Source organism: Panthera pardus, unplaced genomic scaffold, assembly GCF_024362965.1.
Source record: "Panthera pardus isolate Hobbes unplaced genomic scaffold, ASM2436296v1 HiC_scaffold_10, whole genome shotgun sequence".
Taxonomy (NCBI): domain Eukaryota; kingdom Metazoa; phylum Chordata; class Mammalia; order Carnivora; family Felidae; genus Panthera; species Panthera pardus.
Genome location: NW_026526655.1, coordinates 13,473,950 through 13,499,247, shown reverse-complemented (window position 1 = coordinate 13,499,247; position 25,298 = coordinate 13,473,950). Strand labels below are relative to the sequence as shown.

Sequence of the window (25,298 nt, the reverse complement as noted above, 5' to 3'; positions counted from 1 at the left end):
ATTTCTACCGAAGCTAAGCAGATACTCATGTGTCTTCACACCCATCTGTGGCCCTACGTCCGCACATCAGGATGCCCGTTTATGATGATTTCCCCGTTTTTACCAATTCATTTGTTTATGAAGTTGCAGGGATGTGGGGAAAAAAATAAACGCAGGGAGGAACTTGTCCATGAAGATAGGACCCTGCACCCACCGGGCCAGCTGGGCGTATCAAGTACCTGCAGCAGGTTCCTGTAACGATCACACCTGTCGGTCCATTCTAGCTTTTATGAATTTGCAGTTCGATTTCCTAATTCGGATGGGATGGGGGGGGGTGGAGGGGTGGGAGAGGGAGAAGAAAGCAGCACTGGAGTTTGCGGTGGTGGTTTTGTTTGTTTGCTCGATTTCCCTCCCGGCTCTTCTCCAAGGCAGACAAATCCGAGGGCTTGCATACTTCAGTATTCGTAAAGCCCCTCCTCGAAATAAACAGTCATGTCAGTACGACGACGCGGTACAGTTCCTTGGGGACGCGTGAGCCAGTTGGAAGTTTCCCATAAAACAGAAGATGGGCCCCAGACATTTAATAATTCAGGCTGTTCTACCACGTTACAAACGTTTTCACTTGGGTAAGTTCTCTACAATAAATAGGCTTTTGTGGAAATTGCTCCTCCATTTAACAGGTGAAGAAAGAACGCAAATCCAGCCGGAATAACATTAAATTGCATTTTCCTAAATGTGCATTTTTCCCATGATGCCCTACAATACGTGATGTTCTAACACACACGCAGGGGCACACCCACACAGGCCCACAACACACAAATATCCACAGCTTATTTTATACTACAGCAGCTGAGACTGCGAGTTCTGGAGCTCAAGTACTCTTTGCACCATTTAAAAAAAAATTTTTTTTTTTATTATGTTTCTTTATTTTTGAGAGGCAGACAGAAAGAGAGAGAGAGACAGAGCATGAGTGGGGGAGGGGCAGAGAGAGAGGGAGACACAGAATCCGAAACAGGCTCCAGGCTCCGAGCCGTCAGCCCAGAGCCCGACGCGGGGCTCGAACCCACGAACCGTGAGATCGTGACCCTGTGGCAGCGTAAACGAGTCGTTCTTCTAGGTCACACTCCCCTGCACCACCACAGTTTCCTCCAAGCGTAGAATTTAGCTGTTCACCTCAACTTCGTGATTCAAAAAGCACCTTCTAAAACCTATACACCCCCAAGAGAATTTGTGCCTGGAAAAATCGGAGATTCTGAAAATTCTATCTGTCTTCCTGGCTGGGTGTTTACTACAACTCAAATGGAATGAACTAAGCGTTTTTATACCGCATAATTGAGTTTGAGTTCCCTGAAACACTCGCACAAGAAGTGCCTGGGGCCCAAACAGCCCCGAGATTTTGTCCCGAGATTTGGGAAAAGTGCAAACACTTGATATTTTCCTCTATGGAGACACCTGCTTGCATTTACTGTGAATCCCATGAGAATGTTGAACAGGACACTCATGTAGTGAGGAATGAAGGCCATAAGCTTGATGACAGGAGGGCACTGTTCCTGATTACCAATGTGGTTTTGAGAAAAAGCTAACGAAACTTCAAAATGCAACTTAAATAAATTCAACGAATTTCTTTCTACAAAAAAAAAAAAAACCCTTCTAATCATCATCCTACCATTAACTATTTTAACATTTATTTACTTTTGAGAGAGAGAGAGACACACAGAGCGTGAGCAGGGGAGGGGCAGGGAGAGAGGGAGACGGAGAATCAGAAGCAGGCTCCAGGTTCTAAGCCGTCAGCACAGAGCCCGACGCGGGGCTTGAACCCACGAACCGTGAGATCATGGCCTGAGCTGAAGTCGGACTCTTAACTGACTGAGCCACCCAGGCACCCCTACCATTAATTTTTAAAAGTTTATTTATTTGAGAGAGAGAGATAGAGAGAGAACAGGGAAGTGACAGAGAGAGAGAGACAGAGAGAGAGAGAGAGAGAGAGAGAGAGAGAGAGAGAATACCAAGCAAGTTCCATGCTGTGAGCGCAGAACCCAGTGTGGAGCTTGAACTCACCAACCTCAAGATCATGACCCGATGAGCCGAAACAGGGTTGGATGCTTAGCCAAGTGAGCCACTCAGGTGCCCCCACCATTAATTTTTGAAACCCTTGCTGATATGACCTCGAATCTCCAAATATGTGCTAAATTGTCAGTGTGAAAGGAAACAGGAATAGCCAGTAAACATATAAAAAGATGCCTGACTTTCAAAAAGGGAAACACAGCTGAACACAGCAATATGATACCCTCTTCCACCCAGAAAACCAACGAAAGTCAGAAAGTCTGACAACACGTGTACTGTTGAGGAAGTGCATATATGAGGGCGCGAAAGGGCACCGTGTTTTTGGAAACAGTCCGGCAGCATCGCTAAAGTTGTAGAAGGGCCCTGCACTCGGGCACCAGGAGATCTGTAAGAGCAAACGAGGAAACAAAACAAAACCGAAAAAAAAAACAAAAACAAAAAACCCTGAAAGTCCATCCGCAGTAATAGCTGTTTCAGGAAGTACCTCCAGATGCTAAAATCAGTGGCAAAAGTCCGAGGAGAAGCAGGGGAGTCTCAGAGGATCTCCCTACAAGTTACTGGTGGGTTGCAGAAGGAACTGGATGGGTGGCTGGATTCTTAGGTTGGAACCCCGATCCCCCATTGCGATGGGATTTGGAGATGGGGCCTCTGGGAAGTAATTAGATAATGAAGGTAGAACCCTCCTGATGGGGTTAATGCCATTATAAGGGACGCTCCCAGCTTTGTGCCATGTGAGGGCACACGGAGAAGATGACCGTCTGCTAAAGGGGAAGAGGTCCTCCCCAGACACCGATCTGTGTGCACCTTCATTTCGGACTTCCAGCTTCCAGAACTATGAGAAACGAGTGTTTGTGATTTAAGCTACCTGGTCTCCGGTACGTAGGTCTGGCAGTCCCGGCTGACTAAGGCAGGAAACTAGTAACTTCGTAGAAGATAAGGCAGACGTGTCCCCCTGACAGGCTGCGTTGAAGATACCCCATGGCTTCTGTGACATGCCTGCCCCAAACAGCAAAGCTGGTAGCTGATCAGGAGAATGCATCAGTCTAAAACCAGACTGAGGGCCATTCCACAAAGCAATGGGCCCGTGTTTTTCAAAATTGCACTTTCAAGAAAGACACAGGAAGACCTAAATACTCTTCTAGATCAAAGACGACCAATGGGATATGACATCTAAATGCAATGTAATCTCTGGATCCCGGACCAGGAACAAAAAATAGTGGGTCACTTGGAAAAATCTTAATCAGGTTTACGAATTAGATTTATTATTGTGTCAATGTTAATGTCTTGATTTTGATCATCATGTTATAGGTATGTGAGAGAAGTGTTTTCAGGGGCGCCTGGGTGGCTCAGTTAGTTGAGCGTCCAACCTCGGCACAGGTCATGACCTTGAGGTTCGTGAGTTCGGGCCCCGCGTCGGGCTCTGTGCTGACAGCTTGCTCAGAGCCTGCTTCGGATTCTGTGTCTCCCTCGGTATCTGCCTCTCTCCTGCTTGTGCTCTGTCTGTCTGTCTCTCTCTCAAAATAAGTAAATAAATAAAAACAGTAGAAACATATTTAAAAAAGAGAAGTGTTTTCAAAAAATATACTTGAACTACTTTGAGCTCTTCAAAGGGCATATCACATATGCGGTTTTTCTCAAATGTTTCAGAAAAACAAAAGGTGTGTGTGTGTGTGTGTGTGTGTGTGTGCGCGCGCGCTTGTGTTAGAGACAGGGAGAGAAACAGAGTGAGACAGAAAGACGGGCGAGAAAGAGAGAGAGAGAGAGAGAGAGAGAGGGAGGGAGATGGTGATTAATTTTAAGTGTGGTAAAATGGCAACATTCGAGGAATCTGGGGGAAGGGTATATGAGATTCTTTATACTAGTTTACAAACAAAATATATTTAGATTTTTTTTGTAAACCTGAATGTTCCTCAAAATAAGAAAGGAAAAGGTAAAGCGAAGCAGGGGACTGATGGGGACGGTGTCCAGGGGTTGGTTACCTACGGGGGTGGGGGGGGTACTTGGGGATGAGGAAAAGCAGAGTGACCGGGGTTGGGTGGGTGATCAGGGAAGGGTTCCTCAAGGAGATGATGAGACAGCAGCTGAGGAAGGACTGCGGAAAGAGCTTTCTGGGCTGGGAAAGAACAAACACAAAAGCCTATGGCTGACGGATGCACATTGCATGCCAGGTGCTCAAGGGCGGCCACTGGTCTTTTAACCTGGGCAGCAAGGGCATGATGGGGTTTGGAACTATTAGATCAAAGGTCTTCAATGTTAGCAATGGTACAATTCAATGTCTCTCTATTTCTCCCAGCAAACTGGATAATTCATAAAAATTTAATGTACGGTTTAATGTGCCACTAGGAAAAAAAATGTTAGAAATGGTAGAAATGTTCGGGCGCTAAAAATTCCAATGAACGATAATAGGGTGTCAACTTCAAAATACAAAGAAATCACACTGAAAATACAGTTTTTCCTTATAGTCACATCAGATCACTGAAAGGCAATAATTAAAATGGGTCCTTTAAAAAAAATCTCGGAACCTGTTCCATTTTGTCAAAAGCAGTGGACCTGAATGCCAGGCTATTATTTCCAGAGCTAGGTAATATTTAAGCATCTAAGTAAGGAAGAGAAAGGTAATGCCATATTGTTCCTCTTGCCCCCAATATCTGCAGGGCATTTCCCCTTCAAAAATGACATGGGGTGGGGAGCATACTTCAAAAAACTATAAAAATACACATATCTCTCTCCATCCATCCAACCAAGAGTCGTTTGTTGCATTATAAGAAAACTCTGTAACTGTCTGATGAGGTGAGGCAATGACTAAATAATTACAACAAAAAACCATGTGTGCAAGAAGTACTATGGAAATGGAGACGAGGAAGGGATTGTCTATCAACGGACTCAGAGGGGAAGTAACGGGTAAAGGAAGAAATGAGTTGGATCTGGAAGGCAAGTAGGAGCTGAACAAGAGGAGAAAGAAAGGCAGGTTTCTCTAGGCAGCTGGTAGCGTGCATGGCATATGTGGGAAATGCCCAGAACCTTGGGTGGCTGTAGTGTGGGGATAGTTGAAGAAAGAATGTCCTAGAAAGTGAGGCTGGAAAGGCAGGTTGGAGCCAGGTGAGATAGGATCCCTTGAGGAAGTAATCACGAGCATTAGAAGCATTCAGGAATAAAAGATTCACGATCCAAGCTGTGTGCTCACGTGTTAATAGAGGCAAAGTGTGGAAGGTGGATTATAGACGGTGGGAGGAGACCAGAGACCAGTTAGAAGGTAGGGATAAAACCCTTCAACCCTGGGGCTCCAGGATGGAGCCATCAAGGGGCGGAGCTCAGCAGCTGAGCACAAGGTGGAGACGGAACCACAGGTATCTGTGCACAGGTGAGAGCAAACCTGTGTGTGCGGATGAATCCTGTAGGGAGGTTTTTCAGGAAAGGCAGGGAGAAGATCTAAGGCTAGATCCCTGGTAAACCCCACCATTAAGTGGTTCATTTTCCTTTAAGGTATTCTGTGAGCTGACAATATATTAAGTAATACGTGATCCATTCTCTATGACCAAAAATGTACTGAGTCTCTCCTTACTAGTGAATCAAAGATGCCATTTTGAATAAAATTGCACGTGTTAAATGGTTCATTTAACCGTGGGGTTAAATGATAAAAGATAAAGGATAGTTTCAGCCTATCTTTCTGAGTAGTGGTCATTGAGCCAATGTACACAAATTGTAGGCAGCTTGTCTGGCTCTGACACACAGAGTATTTGGTCCCATCCACCAGGCTCTCCCGTACACGATACTAGAGAGAATACAGAAAAGGAAGTTCAGGGTCTGCTAGGCTTGAGATCACCCACAGGTCAAGCTACTCTCAGAGAAAAAGATAACGAGGCTTGGTCAGAGATAAAGCAGGCTTCAGACAGAGTTCAGATTCCCCTGAATACCCAGAGCAGACCCCACTCCAGTCAGATCTGGTGATAGTCTACTGTCTACTAAGTTACAGGGATGCCCACTCCTAGGCATGCAGGCACAGAAGCAAATGAGCAACACTCTCCCTGGATGGACGGCACCTATGACAATGAACATGAATGTAGCTTAAGGAACTCACAGGCATGATATCATTGAAACCTCATGAGAATTGTGTGTCTCCTTATTTTACAAAGAGAAAAAGCTAAGGTTTTTTAACTTCATCAACGCCACACAAATAGAGAGGGTCAGGTTTTGGAACCGAGCTCTGGTCTCCTACAAAAGACTGTTTCCTCCACTTCATAGTAGGATCAGAAAACAGTGTTTGGGGAGGATTTGCTCCTTTTAATAATCCTCACAAGTGTTTGTGGTAGGTTCCTCGGAGATATTCACATCGTAATACCAGGAACCTGGGAATACGTTAACTCTCATGGAAAAGGGGACTTGGCAAATGGGACTAAGGTTAAGGACACTGAGATGGGGAGACTATCTTGGATTATCCAAGTAGTTCAATCTAGTCACATGAGTTCTTAACAGCGGAAAAGAAAGGCAGAGGGATGAGAGATGCATGAAGAGCTTGACCCGCCATCACTGGCCTTGGCGATGGAAGAACGGGGCCATGAGCAGGAAATGTGGTAACCTCTAGAAGGTGAAAATGGCCCTCAGTTTACCTCCAGCAAGAAAACCAGAACCTTGGCCCTCCAGTTGCAAGAAACTGAATTCTGCCGACAACCCAAATGAACAGGCAATAGATTTTCCCCTCAAGCCTGCAAAAAGGGACGAAGCCCTGCAGACGCCTTCATTTTAGCTTAGTAAGATCCCTGCTGGACTTTGCAACTACACTACGGTAAGATAGTACATCTGTGTGAAATCTGTCGTAATCTCGTTACAGCAGCGATGGAAATCTAGTGACAGTGTTTGTATCCCTACGAAGTCACGGAGACCCAGAGTGGGTCAAGTTCTGATCACTTCAGAGGACCCCAGAATCACATGCCATCACTCAGATTACGAGAGGCATCATGTCCGCTTACAGGAAATGACACAAGCCAAGAACACAACTCTACCCTTCCCTGCACTCACAAGCCAGAGGCACACATTTAACCGTCAAGGAATGTAGTTCCAGTCCTCTCTCCTTATTCAATACATGTATTTCAGGCAGTGTTGGTATACAGAACACAGAACCCTCAGGACAAAATTTAGCTTGAATCAGCTAACACACATCAAACATTGAAACGTTCAACATTAGCTTCAACGTACGCCAACGAGTATTTCTTTGTGAACAAATTGTCTCAAATGAACACACCGAAAGCTGTTACAAGCTGTTACCACGAGTTGTTTCTTCCTTACGTTCTAGACTTTGAGTTATTAATTTAATAAGAGCCCCGAGAGTTTAAAAAGTACAGATGTAAAAAGAGACTATTAAGTGAAAAGCGGAATTAAAACAAAAACCACACAGAGCAGTTGTATCCTAAAACGGTGTCAGGAAAGCCCCCTGACCTAAAGGAAAAAAAAAAAAAAAGAAATAGAGAGTTTTTGAGAACTAAAACAGCATGAACATTCACTGATAAAATCGTACAGCTTTGGTGAATATATCGAGGGTTTTCTTGGAAATATAAACCACTCTCCATCATGGGACTGGGAACGGACTGCCGTCAAAACTCTGTCGCCCACTGCTCCTGAATTTTAATCAATCATTTTCTGCACCCAGCTCAGAGTTCCATTCTGCCCCGGACTCGTGATTGCTCCCGGCATCTGTGGGAACGACAATAACATCCCTGGCCAAACAGTGGGGCCTGTGTGTGCCAGCAGGGCGCCCACGAGAGAAGGAGCTGGTGTTGGAACAATGATTAACACCTGCTCAGCTGAATCTTATTTATTCAAGAGTCTACATTCATGCCAACCAACACTTATTTATTTATTTGTTTGTTTGTTTGTTTGTTTGTTTGTTTTCGTCTTTGGATAGCCTTTCGTGGGAATCTTCAACTCTGTTCAGTTCACTTCAATTCAATTGGTGACTACTGAGCAGGTACTCTATGCTGATACTGGATTGCCTAAGTATTTCTCCTTGGACATACCTAGGACTTTCTTTGCTGCAAACCAGGCACTCAGATTGCCTTGAACGTGCCTCTCCTGTACTTCCGCCATCTCTAAGGGGGGCGTGCCTTCTTACATTTAGCAAGCGTTTAGCAAGCAGCTAACTATGTGCCAGACATTTTGCTGCCCTGGAAATATGGAAATGATAACCACAGTGTCGGTCCTTGAAAGGGTATTGGAAATGTGTGGGTAAAACCATGCTCTGTCCTCCCGGTCCAGAAGAGGCAACGGGGACCGGGGTCATGTGAACTGTGGTTAACTGTACCAGAGATCAGACCGGCCACCAGCGAAGTGATGAAATGTTATTCCGATACCACTAGTCTCCCATTTCTATGCCTTTTGTCCCAAGGGATCAGGGGACCTTCAAAAGGGATACCTGCGGGGGGATAAGTCCATGGCGATCTTATATATTCAAGGTTGGTCTCTAACTGCTGAATGAAATACCCTGGACCTTGTGAGGGATCAGGCTGCTGGGTGGACGATCTGGGAAAGACTCTGCTGTCTTCCTAACAACTGTGAAATCCTACTAGGGCGAGGACAGGTCATACTACCTTTGTCAGGTGTGAGAAGGAGGTGAAGAGGCAGAGGCAAAACAGAGAGACAGAGAGAGAACGAGAAAAAAGAGAGGTCCTTGTTGCCATTTTGATGGGAGTGAGAAGCTGTGGGGCTTGCAGGAGAGTTCAAACTCACCTACATTCCGGTCACGTGGGACCTGGACTGTAAGCCAAAGAACTGTAATTACAAAGGCTGGGCACACAACTGGAATCCTCTCTCTCTCTCTCTCTCTCTCTCTCTCTTTTTAATTTTAATGTTTATTTTTTAGAGAGAGAGAGAGAGAGAGAGAGTGAGAGAGCGCATGAGCAGGGGAAGGAGCAGAGAGAGAGGAAGACACAGAATCAGGAGGCAGATTCCAGGCTCTGAGCTGTCAGCACAGAGCTCCACGTGGGGCTCGAACTCACAAACCCGTGAGATTATGACCTGAGCCCGAGTCAGATGCCTTAACCGAGCCATCCAGGTGCCCCATGAAATCCTCTCTTTCTTTACATAGATGGACCTTTCTATTCTCAGCAGGGGGGCAAAGAGGGAAATGAGATTGCAACCTCGCTTCGGAGCACCCACTAGGTCAGAAAAATCTGTCTCGCACATCTTTGTCCCTGCTAACTGTCCTTTTGCCAATTCTTAGCCCCTAAGCCTGTCCTTAGAATGTATAAAAAGCCATTCATTCCCTCCATTACATCCTCAGCTAGCCATTCGGTGCTGCCATTTTCACCACTGAAATACACATTTGGTTGTAATTCATTTGAACTGATTCTTCCAGTTGCTAAAACCAGACATCTTAATCAATAATGGTGTTACTGTAATGAAAAAAAAAATGTACATATTTTAATCCCGTATGAAAACCTCTTTTAAAAAGTAAGAACTCCCTAGATGTTTAGGGCTGAAACATCTTTAATAGTCTTACCGTCCAACCTACTTGTTTTAAAGACAAGAAAACTGAAACCCAAGGAAGCTTAAAGACTTGGTCAAGGTTACTCAGCCTGGAAACCACTGCTTCCTGGCGGTAAAAAGATACATTTTTTCAACGTGATTGGACACCAGCCACATAATGGCTCTTGACTTCAAAAAAACTGAAGTTAACGAATGAACCTTCCCTGTGAGCACTCAGAAAAGTCCTGAAAGAATCTTATCTATCCAGATCAGTATGCTGGTAAACTTTATGACTACTATTTTCACATACAGGACAACCTTATAGCTAGGTACATAGATACAGTAAAGCATAGATACATATACACTGGAATACTTTTCATTTGGAAATGAAATCCTCTTTTGAATCAATGTCTGATGTGTAAACAATGTACAAAAAACCCCCACAAACGGTAAATGACTTTAAATATCACTTATCCATATCTAAATTTTCTTCTTCATAAAAGTCACTGGGTTCTCACGTCACTTTTCATTTTCGTGAACGTTACTCAGCTGTAATCCATTTCCATTTTCTCTGTTCTAAAGACCAGTGACAAAGGGACTTTTAAGAGCTAATCAAATAAACAACGGATGTTCAAAACTAATTTAATTATCACATTTCATTGAGTAGCGAATTTTGTTACTTTTTTTTTTGTTTGCTTCTTTGCCACTTCAAGCGTTCACGCCGGGATTCTTTATATAGAATGCAGGGATTTGAAAGGCCAAAGTCATTGGCCATTTTGACGGCCTTAATTAGTCACTTGAATTGTAATTACTGAAATCATTACATAAAGAAAAGCTCATTGTGCCATCATAAATGGTGTCATCTTTTTTAAAAAGACACCCCCCCCCCCCCCCCCCCCCCCCCCCGATCCTATTGTTAAACTCGGCCATTTTGGTGCCAAGCTTCCCAAATTCCTTACGTCAGGAGAGAGGCGGTCTCCTGAAACTGCATTAGAAAAACTGACTATTTTCACATTTAGCAGCACAATTAAAGGAACTTTGGCTGATTTGGGTCCATTAATTCTTCTAGTCCCAAAGGCGTTTCCACCTCACAGTCAGGTTGCCAAATATTAACATTTTCAAAGACAAGGGTTTTTCTCTATTGCCACAAACTCAGCCACATTCATTAAATTTCGTTATTTCTACATCATTGAATGTAGGTCAACATGTCGAGTCCAGCAAAAACAAGCATTTCTTTCCAGTTGACTGACACTGCTGTGAAAGATAAGAGGCAAACAAATCTCACTTCAGTGGAAAAAAAAAAACCAAAAAACAAACAAACAAACAAAAAAAACAACTCCTCTCGTTTGTAAACATGAACATCAAAATCAAGACTACAGTGGACGATGTAACAGATGTACTGTTGCGACCCAATTACCCCATGTTGATCTGCCAGAAATGTATTTCTATAGAAGAAGAAGAAGCCAATGGTGTCCCTTGCAGAGTTGAAGGAGCCTTTGTTTGCAAAGCTTAACCCACTCTGTGCCCGTCCCGCCCCAGGGGAATGTCTGAGCATGGACAGTGTCCAAAGCTGGAGTCATTCCTGGTATCCCGCGTTGCTGAGATGTCATAAATGAAGAACGGTTAAGCAGAGCTGCACATCTCTTGTTAAGAAACTCTTTTTCCAAACCCCTTCCTATGGCTGGGGCCCTGGGGTTTCCTTTTCTGTCCTTGCTCTCTTACACGGATGCTAACTGCATGTTTAATGAGGCCAGCCTGCCTGCCTGGTAGAGCTGGTCTGCAGGTCCGAGCATCGGTGGAGACCACAGGCTCCGGAGTTGGGCTACCTGCACGTGCCTCCAGGATTCATCGTGTACTAGATTCTGGATCTGGGGCAAGCTGGACGTCTAGACATCACCTTCTTCATCTCTATGATAGGAATGAAAATCCTTTGCTATGCGGTCGTCAGGAGGATTAAAAGAGATTATATGAGTCAAGTACCTGGCACATAGGATGTGCTCAATCCATACCTTTCTATAAATTGCATTTCCACAGCTTCGAAGAAGGTGACCCAGGAACATCATTAGCAGATACGAACAAACCAGCCATTCATAAGGCAGCATTCCATTACAATCTCTTAACCGATGTGCAACCAGCCCACCCTCCTGATGTTCCTGTTAGCACCTCATCTGCCGTGCTTACTTCTATATAGTAAATAGAGTATAAAAGCTGTGAAACAGGTAAGTTTCCTTCTCTCACTGGCACATGTACATGAAAGCAAGAAGTTTGGAAAAGAGAAACAAGGAATTAAATACGTAAAAAGATCATCCTAGGCGGTCGCCAGAGCTACAAGGGAAATGACGGATAGTAACAGGGCACAGAGGTTTGTGGCAGGGGTGCTGGGGAACACATTTCAACTTGGCGACTCAGGGTGACCTTTCTGAGAAGGAGACGTTTGAGAACCTGATGGATGAGAAGGAGGAGTCTTGAGAACTGTAAGGCAGAGGGATAGCAAGTGCAAGAACCTCATCATCTAATCCCCTAATTTCCAAGATGAGGAATCGAAACTTCAAAAAGAAGCATGATTTAGCAAAGAGCCAGGGAGGGAATTCTGGTCTCTGATATTTCCCTACACTCCCAAATTGGCCACATGGTTCAAAGTGCTCATGGCCAGTGGAGGCGAGGAAAGAGCATCCCAAAATGGGGTGAAGGACAGCCAGTCAGAGGGACCTTGGACCATATGCCTGCATGTAGTGCATAGAATTTAATCCTTAGGGCGTTCCTATGTGAAGGAGAGAAATCATGTTTTTTTCTGAGACTCAATGACTATAAGAAAAAAAAAAACTTGCATGATTTTATGATTCTAGCAATCAGATTTTCCGGTACAACCAATTATTTTCAAACCACTAAGGGTTTCAGTGATAGCAACGAAGAATCCTTATTCCGAGTCCTTCATGAGTTGCAGTGATCCTGCTTAAAAATTCTCATTAAGCCGGATAACACCGGCCTCACCCTGGAACACATCTTTATGACTATAACCAGGGTGAAGACTTGTGCAGATTCGTATTGTAACCATTTCATAAACGTTATGGAATTTTTTTACTTAACCTGGACGCGTAAGTTCACACCACAATTAAGGTGCCGCATGAAGGAGAAAATATAACAGAAACCATCAAGGGACTTTCCAAAGTCACTTAGCAATGAACCGATCCCATTTCCATACATTTCTAGGTGATTGGAACTTTATTTTTTGCCTCAAGCAACTCTTTCAAGGAGTCGCAGAATAAACTATATTGTTTTGGACCCTCATGCAATTGCCTTTACCTGACAATATATACCAAAAATACGGCTGACGTCGGACCTTATTTTTGTGTCTCTCAGATGTTAATGTGCTTACAAATCACCAGAGGATCTTATTAAAATGCATGTTCTCTCCCAGGAGATTCGGCGTCCCCAGGGGACTCTGGGACTCTGCATTTCTAGCAAGCCTCCATGGGATTCTAATGCTCCCGGCCCATGGGCCACATTCTAAGAGCTGAAAGTCTATACTGCCCAGTACGAAAAGTCACAGAAAAAAATGTCTTTTAAGTCTCGGTGTAAGTTAAAGCTGAGCACACATAGAGCAAATTATTTTCTTGTATACTGTAGACCTCTTAATCTCAGGGCTGATCAAGTATTCCTCTTTGACTTGGCCGTTAGGAAGCAGTCTTAGCAAGACTGTAGCACTTAACGGTTATGGGTTATATTCACTGATCCTAGTCCATTGACATACTCTTGACTACATCTAACTTTCCTAATATTGCTTTTTTGTTGTTGCTGATATTGCCATTTGCCCCTTTACTATGTTTTTTAATGGTGTCTTACATGCATTTTCCTTGTAAGACACTTGGAATCACTCCTTTGAATAAGAAAGTGTGCAAAAAACGAATCCCAACACAACCGAGTTGAACGAAAATACGTGCTCAGGGACACACTGATGCACTGGAAAATTTCAGGCACTTGCTGGAGTGGGGTGAAGTGACTGAGATGGAGAAGCAGCCTGTCCTAGAAAGACGCAGGCCTGAGAAGAAATAACCCCACCCTCTTTCACAATATGCTTATGACTTTGCCAGATAAACGGCCTGGGGACGGCTGACCAAGTTTATATATGAAGGACTGAACAATTAATTGAGCTCTGGTTGCCTTAAGGGGGTCTGTTGTGGTTAGGGGTACCGGGAACACCTTCTGCTGTGGCTTTGGACCTCAGAGGAAAGCCGAAGTGAACACTGATGGGCATTCTGCATTATCACTGGGAAGGACAGGATTCCCAAGGTAAAGCTAACAATCAGGAGGCAACATCAAGCGAATTCAACTCCTCACGTCTTCCAACTTAGAGATGCTGCTGAAGCCACAACATCCCTGGAACATAATGCTCTGCTGCTTACTATTCAGGATGCAAGAGACGTTCCTTAACTTAGAGCGAGGTTTTCAACCCTGTGAGTCTCAATGGCTTCCTCTGTAATTTGTAACAACAATAGCAACGTCCTCATAGGATGGCTCTGAGAATTAAGCCCCGAACCCTGTGCCAGGCACCGTGTGGGTTCTCTACCAATGGTTTATCCCAACACATGTATTACTCCTCTTTTTCTGTGCTAGGCTTCGGAGAAAATGGTTGTGAGGAACAAGACGGCCAAGAACCACACTCGTTCTTTCTAGAAGTTGTCTGGGTCCCCTGTTACCATTTATTTTCAAAGTTATTTCTGCAATGCCCTTGGGAAGTAAGGCGGCAACAACAGCAACACATTAGTTGATACAATCAATTACATTTGACCTTGAGGTTGTAAAATAAGTTCACGTTGACTTCTTCCCCAGGCCACGAACCTTCTTTATCAAAGAACTGTAAACAACATAAACCCGTAGGGCTGTGGTTTCTGCTGAAGAGTAAACACCCTCGATATGAAGAGTGCTGTCAAAACCAACCCATACCAAGCCCAAGGAGACCGGGCTCTGGGTGCCAAACAAACAGGTCTTCGCTCTGCCTATTGCTTCGACCCCGGCTGCTGACAGTAAGACAAGTGCTCTGCTCTCCTTCAGTATCACTTTCTGCATCTGTCACTCACTACTCCTCCCAGCATATGACTTTTTGGAAATTCTAGTATCTCCCACTCAAGTTTCTGAAGCCCCCTACTACTCTCAACTATTAAATACCACAAAGTTCCGAGGGGAGGAACATTCTCCCTTCTAGAAATTCCTCCTGCTCCTGTAAACATGTTTACAGACTCATTACTTCTCAACCACAGATCGTTGGTCTGTCAAAGGTGCTGCTGCTTCTTCAAAGCTCCCTAAGAGAACAAAATCAGTATCACTGGAGGACACAGGAAGTTAGAAAATATCAAACCAAAGTGAGGATACGGAATTCCGGTGATTCCTGAGGTCCGTACTGACCTTTCTCTACCACTTACCCTTTATGCTTTCTGGGGAAGCAGCGAGGGAGAAAACACTCTGGTTAAGTATAATCACTTCTGGCAGGATGTGTCTTCTTTAAGAGAAGTTGATAAACAGAAATACCATACAATCCAGTAATTCCACTACTGGGTATTTTCCGAAAGAAAATGAAAACACAGAGTCAAAGAGACACAAGCATTCCTTTGTATATTGAAGCATTATTCACGATAACCGAGATATGGAGGCAACCCAAGCATCCATCAATAGATGAACAGATAAAGAAGATGTGATACACACACACACACACACACACACACACACACACACACAATTAAATATTACACTCACAAAACGAAGGAAATCTTGCCATTTATGACTGCATGAATAGACCTAGCAAGTATTATACTAAGTGAAATTAAGTCAGAAAAAGACAAATACTTTACGACTTCTTATATGTGGAATCTAAAGAACAAAACAAATGAACAAACACAAACAGACAAGCAGACTCTTAGACACAAGGAGGGATGGTGGATGGGGGTATGGATGAAATAGATGAAAGGGATTAAGAAGTACACATTTCCAGTTATAAAATAAGCCACAGACATGCAAATGACAGTATAGGGAACATAGTCAGTGACACTGGAAGGACATATGGTGACAGATGGTGACTGCACTTGTCGCGGTGAGCGCTGAGTAACGTACAGAATTGTTGAATCACTATGTTGTGCACCTACAGCTAATATAACATTGTATGTCAATTATACTTTAGTAATAAAGAAGTAAAGATAAATAAAAGAAGTTAATAAAGTTAGTTACAATACAAAAATGGCTTGAAGAGAAATTTTTGTGTAACAACAGAGTAAATGTCATAAATGAGTTAAAGACTAAATGTTAATAAAGTGGTTCCGATCTGGGCAATAACATAAGAGGCTTTAGGCAAAAATTGGCCAAACGATTATTTGTTCCTCAGAGTCTTCTATTTCTCTGACTCACCCAGTCACGTTCCGCAAATAAAGCTCCATTTGTCTCCAAGTGACAGACCTGACGTGGTATTAGCAGAAAAGTCATCTCTACATTTTTTAAAAGTATTTTTCTTTTGAAGTGCTACCAAATATATATGCAGAAAGATGTACAGATCCTAGGTTCATAGCTTAATGAATTGTAGAAAGCTGTCTAAATGAACTAATTCATGCAAAAACACAAATACACTTCATAGATTTTAAAAGAGGGGTGCCTGGGTGGCTCAGTCGGTTAAGCGTCTGGCCGGCTCAGGTCATGATCTCGTGGTTCACGAGTTCAAGCCCCGCACCCGGCTCTGGGTTGACAGTTCGAAGCCTGGAGCCTGCTTTGGATTCTGTGTCTCCCTCTCTCCCTGCCCCTCCCCCGCTCGTGTTCTGTCTTTCTCACTCAAAAATAAATGAACATTAAAAAAATTTAAAAAAAGAATAGCTTCCTATAAAGAATTTCTAATTAGTGGCATTACAGCTTTGGTTAAATACAGTATGTGTATTTAAGTAATAAAAGTAATAAAACACTCAATAAGACACTATCCCACTGACATGGGAGAAATGTTTCTAATCATTTTTGAACTGACAGTCTGCTCTAAAGAAGCTTGCTTTGTGGGACTACCATGCATGGAGTGTCTGGAAAGTTCCTTAAACTCTACCTGATCCTCAGATTGGCCTTGGCATGAGCTGTGATTCATTTGTTTTCCATGAAAAAAACTTAGGATGACTGAGGAGCAACTATTTCTCTTTTAAAAATATATGGCTTTTGTTCATAACGGTTATGTGTTATTATGATCGCTTTCTTCCATTTAAACAACTTCCCTGAGTTGTTTTTGCCGTATCAAACTGTATATATTTGAGGAGTACGACTTGAGGTTTTGAGACAGGTTTACATTGTGAAAATCACCACAGATGAAGATAAATAACTTAACCATCACCTTTACATAGTTACCACTGTGTGTCTGTGTTAGCAACTTTCAAGTATACAATCCATTGTTGTCAAACGTCATCACCATGCCGTACATTGGATCTCCAGAGCTCATTCATCTTGTATAACTGAAATGTGGAACCCTTTGACCACCATCTCTTCATTTGCGGCCCACCCCTGACTGCCGGCACCCCATAACGACCATAGTCTTCTTTGCTTCTATGAGCTTTGCCATTTTCCATTCCATATGTAAGTAAATTCATGCCATAGTTGTCTTCCTGTGTCTGACTTGTTCACTGAGCATAATGTCCTCTAGATCCAACCAGTTTCTCAAAGGGCAGGATTTCTTTCTTTTTTTTAAGTGTGGGATAGAGATTATAATGTAATATATAAAAATTACATATATTATATATATATATATATATATATATATATATATATATACTATATATGTATATACACACATTTTCTTTATCCATTCATCCTTCAACAGACATTCAGGCATGTTTCTGTATCCTGGCTATCGTGAAAATGTTTCAGTGAGCATGGGAGTGTAGGTATCTTCTCATCGTTGTTTTTAAGAGGGATGCAGAATAAGGTTGGTCCTGGCTAGGAGTCTGCCTGCACATGAGCCTGCCACAGTGCCTTGGGTTAAAACCGAAATCAAGTTTGCTCTGGCACATGCCCGTACTTTCCCCAGCAACTGCCTTAAAACTTGGGCCCCTGGTCAGCTGTTCTCACTCAGCATTTCTTTGCTCTGTGTTCTCCATAAGCCGCACACATTTTGAAGCCTTCTTGCCGTGTGTGTGTGTGTGTGTGTGTGTGTGTGTGTGTGTGTATCCCACTCTCAGTCCACAACTCACAACTACCCTGTTAATCTAAGAAACTTGCCTATTCTCATTGGACGAAGCAGTGCTCCAACCTTACAACAATCTCTCTGTAACATTCTGCAGGATTTTGGTCCCCCAAACAGGGACTTTGGAAAGGACACTGTATGAATCTAGCGGTGAGACAGTTTTTCTCAACAGGACTTTCTAGTGTCTCTCAAATGTTCTTCAATAGATGACAGCTTCCTCGAATACACACAATGCTACTTGACTGTACTGAAGAGGGCTACCCATAATCTTCCTCCTCTATCCTATTAATATTCTCCCTTGACAACCAGGATTTGAGGACTCGAAGCAACAAACATAAAGGATCTTAAGGGATTGGATCACATAAGCCAGGATTAGTCTCCACACAGTTCAATTAGAAGGTTTTAGGTTCAAAAGGGATGCTGTGCCCACTGAATTTGGGTGCCAAATCAGAGAACTCATCCCCTTCCTGGTTCCCTTTAAGAGTTATCTGATAGAATGAAATGCAAAGCACGTGTCTTCTTGCTGCCAAAATCACTGCCCAAACTGCCTGATTCGATGTGTAACATCCCGTGAAAAGTCTTGGCAAAAGCTAATTCAGGAGTGTTGGCCAAGGTGCTGAAGTGAGGGGAGGGGAGCAGGGACACCTTTGCCAATGCATCACACCCTCCCCGGCCCTTTTTAAGACACTGAGTTTATTCATTCTGACAAGATACCCTAGGATTTCAAATCTGACATAAATTTGGAGACGGTAATGTGCGTAGATAGAAAGGTCTCTAGGATACATATTCTTGATAGACATTCCAGTGCTACAAACCTCAGGGGAACCCACCTAAAAACAGAACAAACATCAAAAACAACATCTAGGGTTGTTTACTCAAAATGCACCCTACCAATTATTTCTCTGCACTTCTCTACCAGATCATTCTGGAGATTCAGTGAAATCAAGTGATTCAGAATCATCTGAGAAGTAATCATAAAGTAAATGGCAGAGAATGACAAATCCACACACCTGAATGATCATTCCATAGTAAAAATTATTTTCTATGCCTGCTTCAAGATTTTCTGACTGTATCCTTTACTCGAATTGAACCTTCCCCCCTCCCACCCCCAAACGTCATTTTGGGGGGGCAGTTTATCCTTTCCACCGAAAAATGTGCATGCTGCTATCAGAATATCGGGGGGTCCCTGGCCTGGCGATGGCCAACAGTCAGAATCACCTCTGGGTGACTGCGCGCTACAGCCACTGGTAAGTGAAAGAAAAGGCACCCTGGCCACCAACCCTGGCCACACTCCAGTCACCCCCACCAGTTTGGGCATCTGATGCCCCTTCCTTCTGCCAGGCAATTAGCTTCCGTTCAACTTTCTGACCTCTGGCTTTGGAGAAAAGTCCTGGCTGTGGGAACTGGCTCTGGGCAGCTCTTGGCTCCCTCTTCATGGGTGACTGGCAAGAGTAACACTTTCTTTGACACTCTTAAAGGAAGCCATTTAATTCCTAATGATATTTCCTGGCAATAAGGAAAATGAAACCCACAGCATGGGATTCCGGTCCAGCAAGAGGCAGGCCAACGGTGCGGCTGGTGAGCCCACGTCTTACCGTAACGCGGTTCCCACTCGCTCCCCATTCCCCCCCGCGTTGATTTTTCTCTCCTGACACTTCCACCCCAGAGTGTGACACCTACTGGAGCTTATGAGCATCGGGAGAGATAGGGATACGATTTGGGTATCGGACGGAAAGCCTGGCTGTTGCCCCAGGGATTTCCCGCGGAAATCACCCAGAACTTAGAAGGCATTTCAACAAGGAAGTAACCAGTAAAGCGATCTTGGCGGGAGAACCCCGTGAACATCTTAGAAAAACACCAGAAACCACTCGATGCTTAATGACCCACGTCTCCTCCAGCCGGTACCCACCGCCCCCCTCCCGCCTCCCACCCGGGCCCTTTCTGGAGGAGTACAGTGGTTTGTGGCTTTTTAACCGCGTGGAGGGAGGACCGGGCGCAGGCCATTTATTTCCGCGACAGCGTTAACGCGGAGCTCCCGGCTTCAGCTGGAGCGAGGACCTCGGGGCACATCCTTTCCTCGCCGCGCACCAGTCGCGGTGGCGAGGGAGACGCATAGACCTGTGGCCCGAAGGGTTCTCTCCCGTAGACTCCCCCGCCGTCAGGGTCCCCGGCACCCCCACGACCTGGCGCCGGGGTGACTAGGGAGGCATTCCCGCCGGCTCCCCAGCTCCCCCCCCCCCCCAACCCACACGCATCCTCTCCCACGCTGCGCTCGAGGGTCCCCGGTCCCCCCAGCGCGCCCTTGGCCGGGAAGCGTCGGTGGCGCTGCCTCGCGGAGGGGGCGCGGGAGGGGTCGGGGCTGGGGGCGCGCCGGGGGCTCGGGGAGGCCGGGCTCGGGGCCCCGGGGCGCGCGGGAAGGCGCGGAGGACGCGCCACACTCACCCCGCTGCTGCTGCCGGCTGCTGACGGCCACCGCGGCGGCGGACGCGGCGCTGTGCCGGAGCTCGGCCGCCTGCCCGGGTCTCAGCAGGCTCCGGGTGAACCTGCGGGTCCGCTCGCCGGCCATCGCCTGCCGCGCCGCTCGCGCGGGGGCCCGGAGCGCGCGTCCCGCCGGCCTTCCCCGCGCCAACCTCGTCTACCCACCCGCCGTTCAGGAAGCGGAACTCGGAGCCTCTCCCCCCCTCTTCCTCGCTCTACTCGCAAGAGGCGGGTTTCTCGCGCGCGCACCCCCACTCCCCCCACCCCCTTCCCTCCGCCGAAGCTTCGCGACGACTTTGCAAACTCTGCGCTCCCCCGGGCGCGCGCAGCCAACTCGGCGAGCGGCCCCGGCGCGGCGGCGGCGGCGGCGGCGGCGTCTCGGCTGCGGGGGCCGCGGGGCGCGCGTGGGGCGGCTCCAGCTGGCCGGCCGGGACCGTCCCCGTCGCCCGAGGGATCGGCAGGCGGGGGGCGGCCGCCGCGGGGCCCCGGGCGGGGCCCGCCCACGCCCACGCCTCTGGCCCCCACTCGGAGGCTCCTGGCGGGGCTGGAGCTCTGGCCGCCTTTCCTGATTCGGTCCCTACCTTCGGAAGCTGGCGAATGGGCGCGGGCGCAGCTCAGATGGTCCTTCCATTCTCAGGAAAGGGTCAGAGGCTCAGTAGGGGTCTGGTGGCTCGGAGCTCCGCAGCCTCGCAGGAGCCAGCCTTTAGAAGTCTTTTTTTTTTGCCCAAAGTCCTCCCTCAGGGCCTTACAAATTCATACGTGCCTTCAACCGGTATTCATTAAGCGCCCACTCTGTGCCGGTTCCTACCGTTCTGGAAACCGGGGACGAGGAGGGGGATTTATCAGGCCTACTCTAAGGCTGTGTGGGGCTGATAGGATTTTTGGGTTAAGGCTGGGAGGCAGCAAATGACCGAGTTAAATAAACGAATGTAAGTGGTGACCGAGGGCATTTCAGATCATAGAAGCTCGACAACAACAAAGCAGGGTAATGTAGTGTAAGAGGCTTGGTGGGGGTGGTGTTTGATAGGGTGAGGGGGCTAGAGCTGACTCGTGGGGTGACCAGGTAGGGTGGTCAGTAACGGGGTGGTCTTAACACAGTAACGGGGTGGTCTGCTCCCACTCTTGCCACACACTCTGGTCTGCAAATTGTCTCCAGCCAGCTGACTAAAGTCCACTAAGAATTCTCGTTTTGAGTCGCCCCCAGAATAATTCTTCCACTCAGTTTGGGGCTGGCTGGGTAGATGAGCAGTGCTGGCCTCTAGGATACTCCTCTGGAGAGATCCAGGACAACCACTCCTAAGTATTCTAGGTTTTCCTTAACAGCCTTTTCTAGATCCATGATCCTGACATGTTTCCAGAGCCCGTATATAATTTTAACACAAGGTTGCACTTGGGTATAAAAACTTCTTGAGCAGCTGACAAATGGACTTGAGTCAGCTCTCAGCTATATGGGATTTAGTTAATCAGAGGTACTGACTGGGCATCATTGAAGCACATTCTAGAAATCAAAGTGGGCAGAGACTGTAAGATTTGGAAAGAACCATCTGAAATGTCAGTTGGTTCTGTAGTACCCTTCATAAGAAAAGACTGGGTCTCACGTTATGTGATTTCACATCGCTGGACACATATGCAAACAGTGTCACGGTTAAAGGTAAGCAAAGAAGGCAGTTGCCTCTGTGGTGGCAAATGAAGATCTCTGGGGGGATAACTCCTTCCAACGACGTTCTCCCCTAACAAGTGTGGTCTGTGTTGATCCCTTTAAATGCACCTTCTCTCTAGAGAGATAATATGTCAAGCATTTTTAAATACACTGGGACTTTCCAGGAACAGATGGCTAGTCTTTGTCCCTGATTTTTCAGAGCACTGCGTGGCACAAAGTAGACGCTCAATAAATAGCAGTTTCTGGATGACTTTCCGGAGGCTAAGCTTAGATAAGCTGGTGCAGTCAGAGAGGTCAGAGTGCTTGAGGCCTGGAAAGACAGAAAGGAGGAGAGAAATGTGTGCTGGAAGGGAAGGGCAACTCGCTGAACTGATCTAAAACCCTAAGTAACCTATACAACCCGTTCTTCAACTGCAACCATATCAAGTAACAGAATATCACTTGTATTTTTATTACTAAGAATCTTACTTTCTCAAGCTTCAGAGGATCAACCCAGAGCATGGATGTGAGGAGATTTGATGAATAAAGTTGATGAACAAGTACCTATTTGCTCTAATACCTACCCTGTATGGTGTCCATCCCATGGGTCACACTAGAAGGAAGGTGGCTGTAAGTGGCCTTTACACTCAAGACATTTCAATAACAGTGCACACTGGGATATTCCTAAGCCCTCGACAGTCATGTAGGTTTTAGTCGTGTCCCCTTCTGGATGCCAAGGGCAGAGAACTGAGTGTCTCCCCCTGGCCACGGCATAGACACACACACCTTTAACTGCAGGAACATGCCTTCAGGTCTGCTCATTTGGGACTCTCTGAGTCTCTGGCAGTCACCAATCTCTCACTTCCTTGGAGAGATTTGCCTAAGATGTTTTTTGTAGAGGCAAATCTATGAAAATGCCATGAACACCCTAATGTAAGCTACCAATTTGGGCTGATTGTGATGTGTCAGTGTAGAGTTACCAGTTGTAACCAGTGTACCATTCTGGTGGGGAATGTCGATAATGGTGACAGCTATGAACATGGGGTGGGGGTGGGGGCGGGATCTTCGTATCTGCTTTATTTTGCCATGAATTTACAACTGCTCTAAAAAATAAGGTCTTAAAAAAAACAACAAAGAATCAAGGTAACACAACAACGAAAAGACAAGGAGCCTAACGGAAGGATGGGCAAAGGAGGTGAACATACATTTCTGCAAAGAAAATATGCAAGCTCCACACCATTAGTCAGTAGGGAAATGGAAATCCAAGTGTCAGTGAGATGTCATACCCACGGAGATGGCCATAATGAAAAGCGTGGAAAAAAAGGTGTTTGGAGATGTGGAAAAACGGGAACCCTGGCACATCGGTGGCGAGAATGTAAAATGGTATAGCTGCTTTAGAAAGCAGTCGGGCATTTCCTCAAAATGTGAAACATGGAGTTACCACGTGACCCAGCAATTCCAGTCCTAGAGAAACGAAAGTATCTGTTCACACAAAGAGCTATACAACAATGTTCACAGCAGCATTATTTATAACAGCTAAAAAGTGGAAACAACCCACATGTCCACCAGCTAATGAATGGCTAAGCAAAATATGGTATACCCATGCAATGGACAGTTTTTTAACCTTGAAAAAAAAATGAAGTGTTGATATGGGCTGCAGCATGGATGAACCTTGAAAATGCTTTGTTGAGTGAAAGAAGCCGGACACAAAAGGCCATATGTTTATGATACCTTTTTTCTTTTTTCTTTTTTTTTTTTTTTAACAAAACGTTCAGAATAGGCAAATCTAGAAACAGAAAGTAGATTAGTGCTTGCCTAGGTAGGGCTACAGTGGCTTGGAGGAAAATGAGGAGTGACCGCTAATGGATAAAAGGTTTCTTTTTTGGGGTGATGAAATGTCCTGAAATTCACTGTAGTCGAGGTTGCAAAAGAAACAGATTACAGTTGTAGCTTCTGGGAAGGGGAAGTTGACAGCTGGGAGACATATAACATAATATGTTATAATAGGTTGCAATATATAATATAATATAATATAATATAATATAATATAATATAATATAATATAATGTAATATAATATAATATATAGAATATTTATTTATTATATTTATTTATATTTATAATTTATTATATTTATAATTATAACATTTATATTATATTTATAGTTATAATTTATTATATTTATATTTATTATATTTATAATTTATATATATTATATTATATTATATTAATTATATTATATCAATTATATTATATTTATTATATTATATTATATTATATTATATTATATTATATTATATTATATTATATTCCCTGTATTATACTATATACCCTATGTGCTTATTGGGTTTTGTATCACATGTATAATAATCACCTATCACAAATAAACAAAATAATACGTTATACAAAATTAAGGGTGAGAAAAGGGCCACGGCTACAGAGTTAATACAAATTCAAAACTAAAAAAAAAAAAAAAACGAACAAGAAACGTTGTGGACTGTGTTAGGTTTCTTGGTTCACATTTCTGTTTGGACTTCATCTTCCCCCTTCCACTTTGTTTCAATCACCTCACGTTGCTGCGTTCTGCTCCTGCACTATTTCCTTTTAAGAGATACCAACACAGGGGCGCGTGGGGGGCTCAGTTGGTTGAGTGTCCGACTTCAGCTCAGGTCGTGATCTTGCGATTCGTGAGTTTGAGCCCCGCATCGGGCTTCCCGCTCTCAGTGCATAGCCTCCTTTGCATCTTCTGTCTCCCTCTCTCTCTGTCCCTGCCCTGCTTGTGCTCTCTCTCAAAAATAAATAAACAATTAATTTTTTTTTAATTAAGAGATATCAATACAGAAACATGCTCATCGTGGTTCCCGTTTCTCAGAGAAGAGTTCATTAATAAAACAAGTGGATCTTCAGTGGCATCCAGTATCGAGAATAGTGGTTACAAGCATATGCTACGGACTCTGACTGCCTCAAATCCCAATTTTCCTTCTTCCTTCAGCAAGTCATAGAAACTCTTTAAACCTCAGTTTCCTTACTTGAAAAGTAGGGATAATGACAGGCTACTGATGCTTCTGTAAGTCAGCGTAACTTTCTTCAAAAGAACCTAGCACAGAGACTTCGGTAAATGTCATTGTTACTAGAGTCATAGAGAAGTGATGAGTTTTTAAATCTTTCCTGTAATAATTTGATACATGTATCAATACATGTAATCAGACATTAATACATTTGTTTCTCGTAAGAACCTTTGCAGTGAGCAGGATACTATTTTACAAAGAACACTTTGGACATCAGGGGCATTCTGAAGACAGTATCTTTATTTTTTAAATTTTATTTAATGTTTATTTATTTTTGAGGGAGAGACAGAGCATGAGTGGGAGAGGGCAGAGAGAGAGGGAGACACAGAATCTGAAGCAGTCTCCAGGCTCCGAGCTGTCAGCACAGAGAGCCGACGCGGGGCCTGAACTCATGAACCATGAGATCATGACCTGAGCCG

General features: G+C 44.7%; 1 protein-coding gene across 1 annotated transcript in view; it reads right to left on the bottom strand.

Annotated features, from left to right (window-relative positions):
- Positions 1–20,381, bottom strand: part of DOCK10 (dedicator of cytokinesis 10) — a 266,202-nt gene extending 245,821 nt beyond the window's left edge. Inside the window, exon 1 of the mRNA XM_053904308.1 lies at positions 20,140–20,381. Within this exon, the coding sequence (XP_053760283.1) occupies positions 20,140–20,261 (122 nt within the window). The 5' untranslated portion in view covers positions 20,262–20,381. The remainder of the gene's footprint in view (positions 1–20,139) is intronic.
- Between the last annotated feature and the right edge of the window lie 4,917 nt (positions 20,382–25,298).